General features: G+C 28.0%; 1 protein-coding gene across 1 annotated transcript; it reads right to left on the minus strand.

Moving 5' to 3' along the window:
• Nucleotides 1-335: 335 nt before the first annotated feature.
• Nucleotides 336-3075, minus strand: LOC111891970 (IAA-alanine resistance protein 1). Its single transcript, XM_023888032.3, has 11 exons — nucleotides 2418-3075; nucleotides 2185-2268; nucleotides 2044-2093; nucleotides 1900-1951; nucleotides 1700-1819; nucleotides 1398-1627; nucleotides 1191-1325; nucleotides 974-1081; nucleotides 803-904; nucleotides 664-708; nucleotides 336-574 (listed from the first exon to the last, which is right to left on the minus strand). Exons 1-11 carry the CDS (start codon nucleotides 2740-2742, stop codon nucleotides 425-427), a joined length of 1401 nt encoding a protein of 466 aa, XP_023743800.1. The 5' UTR covers nucleotides 2743-3075; the 3' UTR covers nucleotides 336-424.
• Nucleotides 3076-9527: the final 6452 nt, after the last annotated feature.

The following is a 9527-nucleotide window of genomic DNA, read 5'->3' on the forward strand; positions in this document are numbered from 1 at the left end:
ATAAATATAAACAAAAACCAAAATTGTTACCATCTTCATCTTGATCTTAGATCATCATCTTGATCTTAGATCATCGACCATTGATTTAAAGACAAACTTGACTCTTGTATGAATAGTTAACCTTAGTCAACTACCAACAGTTGAACATAATTCAAAAATCCACGTATTGAATTAAAAACAAAATATTTTGTAGATTAAAACTAATATTATTAGTATATTATAATATGATATAAAGAAAAAAAAAAAACTTAACTTTGGAACGAAACTTGACAAAATGGATATTTTTTGTTTGTTTCAAACCAATGCAAAATTCTTCATCAATTAGTTGTAAATCATAATCAACTTTTATGTTGTTTTATTTAAAATTACTATCTCTTATAGATCAAGAAAGTGTCTCTAATTTTATATAAAAAAATTGTTAGATTCATTCAATAAGAGAAATAAAAAGGGCAACAGACATGCCCATTACTAAAGAAGTCAACTGTATCACACTAGTTTTTATTGAAGAACTTCCATTGTTCATTTCTGCCATCACCCCCACTGCTATATATATAAACCCACCTGCTGTAAATCCCTGTTCATTTTTTTTTTTTAAAATTTTATTAAAATTAATATCAATAAATGCTTCATCAAAATTATAGTGTCATTAAAAAGATGTCATACCTCAATCAAAGATGATTGCCCTGGATCTTGTCCCCATAACAATGCCTATTATTTGGTCATTGTTAGAAACTTTTTATTTTTATTTACCATTTTAATTTAAAAAAAAAAAAAAAAAAAAAAAAAAAAAAAAAAAACTAACCAATGCAGTTCCTGCTAGTGCCACCAATGCAGAGAGAAAGTTAAAGAACAGGGCTTTAAAAACACTAAAACCAGACCTCACCAATATCCCAAAATCACCAATCTGAAATAATTAATTGTTTTAATGATAATATATAAATTGATTTAATAAAAAGTTTTTCATTTTTCATACCTCTTGAGGAAGTTCATGTGCAAGAAGAAAAAGTGTTCTTGACCACCCACCTACAGACCCGTATAAAAGAAAAGCACTTCCTAAAGCCATTCCATCTGTGAAATTATGCTGCATTTTTTTTTTTGTTAGCTCAATGATTAATATTTATTTATTTATATATTTAATAAAAAAACAAATGGTTAAAGAAATAAGAAGTTAAGAAGTATGAAGCACATACAACACCATCAGAGAACAGATTAAGATAACCAAACACAAGACTTGATGAATGTGCAGGTTCAGTCCCTGTAATGGAATTTGTTTCACTTTTTGGTCCACTTTCATCAATCTTGTCACCATTACTACTAATGTTTCTCTGTAAAGTAAATATTGATATAAAATTTAGCAACAATATTTTTATAAAGATTAATGATTAAAGATAGTTTACCTTGCGAAGAAGAGATGATTCATCTTGTGTTTGTGTTTTTAAAGATTCATCAGATGTTGTTTCTGATGTATTTTTGTCTTCATCATCATTATTGACATTTTCCAATATTTCATTTTTCTTATGGTGATGATGATGATGATGATGACCATGACTCCATGAATTAACTCCTCTTGACCTTTCTTCAACATACCTCACAATCTTTTCCACAAGAAGAAAAACAACAATTCCAACTGCAGTGAAAATGAGAGAATCAAGAACCCTTCCAGATATGATGAAAGTATTTCATACGCATTATTACTTACACAAAATGGATAATCCAATTGAGAGATCTTCAATGGAATGGGAATGCGAAGGGGAATGATCATGATCATGGGCATGGGCATCATCCGTATGGTTATCATGTGAATGAGAATGTCCACCACCTGATAAATATATTTAACTATTTACAACTCAAGAATGTATAAAGTTTTAAACTAAATTTAAAATTCATGTTTTACAATACCAAATGCATGTGGCAATTGATGAAGAAAAGCATCACCAAGCATAGCTCCTGCCTGCGAAAGGAAAATGGATAGAGAGATGAATGATTTAGCAATGGAAAACTTAACATGGGTAAGAGAAAGAATGAGAGATGAATAATCTTAACCCCAAATACAGCAAGTGAATCAACAAATGTCTTTGATGGTTTTCCTTGATCTGCAGGAATTCACAGAAATTGTGGAATGTTTAACTGGAAAACGAATCGAAATTATAGAAAGAAAAAGAAGTTGATGGTTAAGCAACTCACAGAATATCAATGGCAGTAGAATCAGACAAATAAGAGAAGCCAAGCTCACCAACAGTGAGCACCCCATTGCATGAATCCAAAGCCCTATCAGAGTGCAAGAACATAACGAGTATTTAAAAATTACACTCATGGAGTTTGCCACATAATGCCAACATTTATCATTAATCTTCAAAAATTTCAGAGAGTGAATGAACAAAAGCAAGGATGAACTAGGTTTTCAAACGTAACATTACCAACACCAGATAGCTCTGAATCTCCACCGTGATGATGATCATGGTCATGATCGTGGTGGGACACAAATTCCGATCTAAGATCGTCCTCTTCCGCCAGTTCTTCCGGCAGCTTTTTCCTCCCCAAATGATGATGATGATGATCATGGTGATGGTGATGGTCATGCGAGTGGTCACAGTTATGATGATGATCATGAGATTCATGAACCTCCGGCTCACTGGAGTGCTGACACTGTTGCCCGAAACTCGCTTCAAAATTAAACCCAATCGTCAAAACCAAGACGATAAGTAAACTACAGATCTGGTTTTTAGATTGACGAAGCGCCATTGTTATCGGCTTGTTGAATTGGATTCTGGGAAGGGTTTGTTCTGTTTTTTTTTGGGGGGGTTACCAGAATTTAAAGCGTGTTAGGTATTCTTCGGGAGCTTTCCAGATTAATAGTGTGTTAGGTTTGGGGCATTGGATTTCAAGAAGAGCGACGTTTGCAGGTGCCTTCGATGGTGATGAAACAAACAATAATAAAGAAGAGGATTATTATCCCGACGATGATGCCAAACGTTACTGCATCCATAAAATAAGGTCACCGACGGCAGCAACCGAAGGCATGTTTTTAGGAAGACAACCTCCGGCGAGTCGGCTTTCCCAAAAAAAAAAAAAAAAAAAAAAAAAAAGTCTTGAGTCTTGACTTGGGCTTGTGTAGGGTTGGGCTCCTTTGTGAAAAGAGCTTGACCCAACTTCGAAATGGCAAATATAATGTAAAAATCTATTTTAAGTTTTATATATTATTAAACTAGATTATAGTCCGCGTTAAACGCGGGAAACGCATAAAAAAATATATAATCGTTTATAGATATTCTATAATGATTATAAAAAAATATATGGTTATTGGTATTATTGAAATGTGTAGAAAATACATTGAAAACGATAAATATATATAATCATTAAAAAATCTCTTTGTAGACATCATTTTTTGTTTTATTAGTTGAACGACTTTCCTCGTCTCATATAGTTATGATATTTATATATTTATAAGCATTTTAATTAGACGTTCTTTACATAATAATGTTACATAATTTAAACATATATTGACAACTAATGTACTGTTTTTTCTATTGCATTAAATATTGACAACTATTTCATTTATTCAAATAAAGTTATGTAATATAATTTATAAAATGTTAAATGTTATATAGATTTAATTTTAGTATATCATCAATGTAGATTCTTTTCTAAATCATGATTGGTTTATTTTAAATTGATTATAAATATAAATGCTAGCTTTTATGTTTGTTCTTATTTATTTGGTGTTCGCAAGAACTTTGCATTAGTTTTTGGCACAACTTTGAATAATTTTAGTATATCATCAATGTAATTTGATATATCTTTCAATTATATGAAATATCAAATAATGACATTTCATTACTATTGTGATAATTTAGTTTATATATTGTATTTTCACTAATCTTAACGGTCTTATTTTTTCTAATAACCGTAACGCTTTTACTAAATGTACTTTTTACAAATCTCCTGATATCTTATAATTTTTATCTTACTTTATAATTTTTCATAACTATGTTATTTTCAAGATTGACTGCTTTAATGGTGTTTTTTTTTTCAGTCTATTCAATTTTATATTTCATTGTACAACATCATCGTTTGTATGTATTCTGAAATTTCACTTTAAAAATGCTTAATGTTTACACCTTGATATTAATTTTTTTAATAAACTCATGTAATAATTATGAAATATATATCTCATTTTAATTAACATTCACTTCCTTTATTATATCAATTTCCTCATTAAACGGATATACTTTTGGAAAATAATAATTATAATAGGGCAGCATTATCTAAGACGTAAATGTTTGATATACTTTTGGAGAAAAAAAATCAGGATCATTAAAAAAAATTTATATAAAGAAAATACAAATTTAAATTTGTTGAAATTATGGATGAAATTATTGGCGAAAATTTATTTTGGAGGGAGTTGTATTTTGTAAGGTATAATAATATTACAAAATTTGAAATATCTATATTTGTTGTGTAAATTAATAAATTTTATTGTTACTATACAAAGATAAAAAAGCAGGTTGATATGATATACAAAAACATAATAATTTCAATGATATTTTAAAATCATGCCAAAATTAACCGGATTCTTATGACATAAAAATTAAAAAAAAATCATAATCATCTCTAATATATAAAAGTAACATTTTCGTAATTAATGTCAGTTCCCAAGATAGTTAATTTTTGTTTTGTTAAAGGTACCTAATATCTTTTCATGTTTATTTGAAAAGTTTCAGAAAAGTAGTTAACTAATTTCATTTAATTTGTGACAAAGAAAATCAAAATATATGAATACATACATTTGATATAGGAACAAAAAATAATCTAAAAAAATATAAAAAGCGAAAGAAGGTACTGACCTTCTAGCGCACGAGAGCGAATGTTTATAGCAGAGAATGATAATGGAAATTATAAGCAATATTAACGATGTTGTAGGAGAAGGTTTGAAGAAAAGAAACGATTGAAAATAAATGTGAGTCGCGGATTCAATGATGAATCATATATATATATATATATATATATATATATATATATATATATATGTGATAATTTGAATATGATTTTTCGGTATTAATGATTTCCTAATAAAAAAAGATTTTATATTAATAGTTTACTAATATAAACGGATTTATATTAATGGTTGATATTAAGACATTGATTGAAATGATTTGTTAGTAATATGTTTTTAAAATTGACCATATTAAAATCTTCATAACTGAAAATTCAAGATGTAAAATATGGAAAACTTTTATTGGAATTAAATACATTACATTTCAACGAATGTAAGTTATTGATTGATGATTGGAAAACATTTATTGGAATTAAATACATTTCATATGGGGAAAATGATGTCAACAATTTGATCTAAGAGTGGAAAAAATAAGATTGAAATACAATTAATGGTCCAGATTATTTAAGATGATGTCATAAGGTTTCTCTTTTAGTAATATTTAAGATACTAGGTGTGTCTCATGAGTTTATTTAAAAAAATTAATATAAAATTTAAAATATTTGAGAAGTTTGAATTTATAAGAAAAGTAAGAAAAATATTGAATTATAAAAATTAAAGTGTTTTTTTTTTCTCTTTTAAATTTAAACAAATAATTTAAATAAATAAATAAAGGAAATTAATGAAACTTTAATTTAGTAATTTTGTAATTAGAAGGAAAGTTCATTAACGAAATTGATATGCGTTTATTATTAGATTTAAATAATATTTGACATTTAATAAAATAGAAAAACCATAAAATGACAAGTGGAATAAAATTTAATTTAAAATTACCATAAAATTACATGTGGCAATTTGAATGAGAATATGACAAGTGGTAAAAAAAACATTAATTTATTAGAGTAGATTATTATTATTATTATTAAAACAATATAAAGTTTATTTTTTATAAACAAATCTAGGTTTCCATTCTTTTCAGTTCGCGTTAGGGTAAATATGTCTTTTACCTTCTCTGGATCTAAAGCTCATCGACAAACAACATGTAATCGCCACTTTAATTGAGTTTCTAACTCTGTCTCAAGATTATCCGAAATTTGATGCAATTGGTATGCAAGTATCATGTAGGATTTTGGATAAATAATATTGATTTGAATGTATAATAAAAATAATATATTTGATATTAATTCTTAATTTTAATGAAATTGGCATAGTTTTTGTAATGTATTTATTTCGATAAATTAATTTGGTTATTAATCATATCTTTAAAATATAGTTATAAAAAGAAAATTTGTATATCACAATCAAACTACTAACGATTTAAACATAAAGACAAGAACATACTAATAATCACATATTTTATTGACAAACACAAAGTGCATAGCAGTTTTACACGATATGGCTGTATAAGAGGTCATATTTGTGTAAGTGCTATAAATGCTAACTATGGATAATTTAAGCACCCACTCGGAAATAATCAATTTCAAATGAATTTGTTTAGAAATAAAGATTGAAGTTTCATAACACATGGAAATGCCAATAGTTTTAATTTTGATTTGATCACTAAAGAATATATAATGATTAATGAGCATTCTTGGATAAAAAATTGAACTTTGAATGGATTAAACATTATTTACAACATCATCTTACATAATAAATCCATTTAGACAAGGTCGCATATCAATTTTTAGAAATGTTCCATGTAGTTTATTATGGAATATGTAAGTAAGGAGCATACATCAGATCAATGAAAACACATTAATATTTATAGAAAGAGTGCCTCTTATCATCATTTCTTGAGATAACGACTGTATGACAAGAAGGAGATGCCATGGCCAATTGCTTGGCATTTTATGAGATTGAAAACCAAAGGAATAAAAAAAGAAATGGGACGGTTGTTTTCAAGTAAAATTTTCTAGCTAGTTCTTGTCATCTTCGCTGGACCATGGGAGGGACCATCGACTATAGAAAAAATATCAATTTTCAATGAGGTTAAGATCAATTATGCGATAATTTTATATTCTTACCAATAATTAAGAACCAAGAAAAGTGAAAAAAGGAGAATGGAAAGTGTGCATATGCATTAAAAAATGGACAACATCAACCAACCATATCATTATATCATGAACGTGATTCATGCAGCAAAATTATGGTGTTTACAAATATAATAAATGTTATTATTAATGGGATAGTGTGTCCAAATTTACAAGCTTTGTTTGAAAATGTTGAAATGTTATTAAGTGTAAACTTGAATCCGTAATTACATAATTCGTCCAAATATCATATAATGTTTGGAAAGTATAATAGTTCATACTTAATTTGCTAAGTTATATGTAAGGGTGTGATCAAACCTTATAAACTGTCCGCATCACATACGTCGTATTGCATAATGTGGTTTAGAAGTTTTGTGGTGACATTTGTGGCTTCTATATATTTTAATTTTGTGGTGACATTTCTGCAAAATAATTATAAAAGATAAAAGATGACATGTAAATTGTCCAAAAATGGAAATCAAAGTGAACCATATCATATGGATGACAATCACCATATCATATGGATGACAATCTAAAATAGAACTATAAAGAACTTGTAAGACCTGATACTAATTACTTGTTAAAATTCAAGATTATGTGATTATGTCAAAAAGGAAATGTTAAAAACAAAAACCACCCTAACAATTGGAGTTCAATGTAAATGTCTGTTGAGAGATTTGTAGTCTAATAGATTGACATATAAATAGATAACTTAATAGAGTTTATGTAAATACATGATTTAAATACAATCTAAAACATATAAATAGATAACTTAATAGAGTTTATGTTGTAGTGACATCCGGGTGCAGAAAACAATAATATATATATATATATATATATATATATATATATATATATATATATATATATATATATAGATATATATATATATATATATATATATATATATATATATATATATATATATATATATATATATATATATTTCGTTACATGTTATGGCATAAGGGCCTTTTATTTTGGTTTGTCCTGGGCATTTGAATCCTCAGGATCGGCCCTAACAATATATCTTTATAGGAGGCGCGTAATGCTAAGGTATTGCAGTCCTTTTACACGTAAACACCACCCCACACCTCTATAAGTGTGTGTGGCACAAGAGCTCTACGCGCGCCGTGACAAGGGAGAGAGAAAGATTTAACAATCATGTGATAGTTTTGTGAGCATTGAAAGAATTAAATAAAAAACTTTTTTTAAAAAAATTCAATATTTACATATAGATACTACCTTATTTCATACATATTTTCATGCTACAACCACCAATTTTTTTCTCTCTTTGAAACTATTTCTCTTTCACCAAACATCCAAAAATAGATCAAAATTAAAACACACTCACTTTCGATTCACCCACTAGATACCCACACTTCTAATCACGAGCCATAGGGTTCAAAAACATGTTAGAAACCCCATTATATTCAACAACCACTCATTTTCCATCCAACATAACTACTTCCACCAACCAAACCTTTACCAAACACCAAACTAATTTAATCAATTTTATCAATTCCAACAATTTCAACATTCACAATTTCAATAACCTCGACCCCAACATTACCAACACCAACCTCTCTATGAAGGTGACATAGAAAAGGTGTTGAAATATCATTAAAAACACCACAACGCTCTTTAACAATACAAGACCACCCATGGTGGTAAACCCTTTGTCCATAAAAGATCATGAATTATTATGCAAGATGGTCCAAAACGAGCCATTCATTCAAGCTTGCTTATTCATTTGCAATCCACCGACTCCAACAAATGGGGAAGATCATTGAAGTCGGACGCAAATTTTGAATTCGACCTCAATGATGGTGATGGCGAGGACTTGTTGGAAGTCCCTATTCAATGCAAGGTGGAAAGGAATAAAACAAAAGGCGCGAATTTATCGTTGATAAGGGACAAAGAAAAAAACATTGTCGAAATGAAATTCGTGTAAGTCCTTTCTCAAAAACTTGACGATCATCTTATGTTTCTTCAAAAAAAAGTTAGACTTGAATAATTCACATTGAGTGGAGCAGCAAATGCTTAACAACATTCAGATTATAAACACGCTATCCCATCCGGATCTTCTGCCGAATCAACTCCCAATTTTTAATAAGTTTCAACGCAAAATGAAAGAAAAATATAAGGATTATGATTTTTAGTTTTTAATGGAATTATTATTTTTAGAGTAACACATTTTTGGATTTTATGTTTTTTTTAGGTTTTTAATGTAATTTTTTATTTTTAGTTTTAGAATGTAAATTTTATTAGGTTTATTAATGAAAATTTTATTTTGTTGTAGAAAATATTATATTTTTTAAAAAAAAATGATGTATTAAAAAAAATAATAAAGGTATATAGATGATGTGGAGTGGTGAGTATTTTCTAGGTAATATGTCATTTTAGCCTTACAAACTTTTTCTCGTTTATTTTAAAAAGTCTCTTATTTATTTATTTATTTATTTTTTTTGTAGTCTAGGGGATTAAACTTAATTTTTGTGGGTTAAAAATGTCATTATCAGAAAAACGAAGGGGTAACCCGGTTACCCCTTGAATAGAACAGT

The sequence above is a fragment of the Lactuca sativa genome, chromosome 4, assembly GCF_002870075.4.
Source record: "Lactuca sativa cultivar Salinas chromosome 4, Lsat_Salinas_v11, whole genome shotgun sequence".
In the NCBI taxonomy this organism is placed as follows: Eukaryota; Viridiplantae; Streptophyta; class Magnoliopsida; order Asterales; family Asteraceae; genus Lactuca; species Lactuca sativa.

What these genes read in the sequence shown, in the direction of transcription:
- LOC111891970 (XM_023888032.3), bottom strand. Translation starts at nt 2,742, where the DNA reads ATGGCGCTTCGTCAATCTAAAAACCAGATCTGTAGTTTACTTATCGTC. An exon ending in TTCAGAGCTATCTGGTGTTG is followed by an intron (nt 2,269 to 2,417) that starts GTAATGTTACGT and finishes GCACTCTGATAG; the next exon opens with GGCTTTGGATTCATGCAATG. An exon ending in ATCTGTTCTCTGATGGTGTT is followed by an intron (nt 1,082 to 1,190) that starts GTATGTGCTTCA and finishes AAAAAAATGCAG; the next exon opens with CATAATTTCACAGATGGAAT.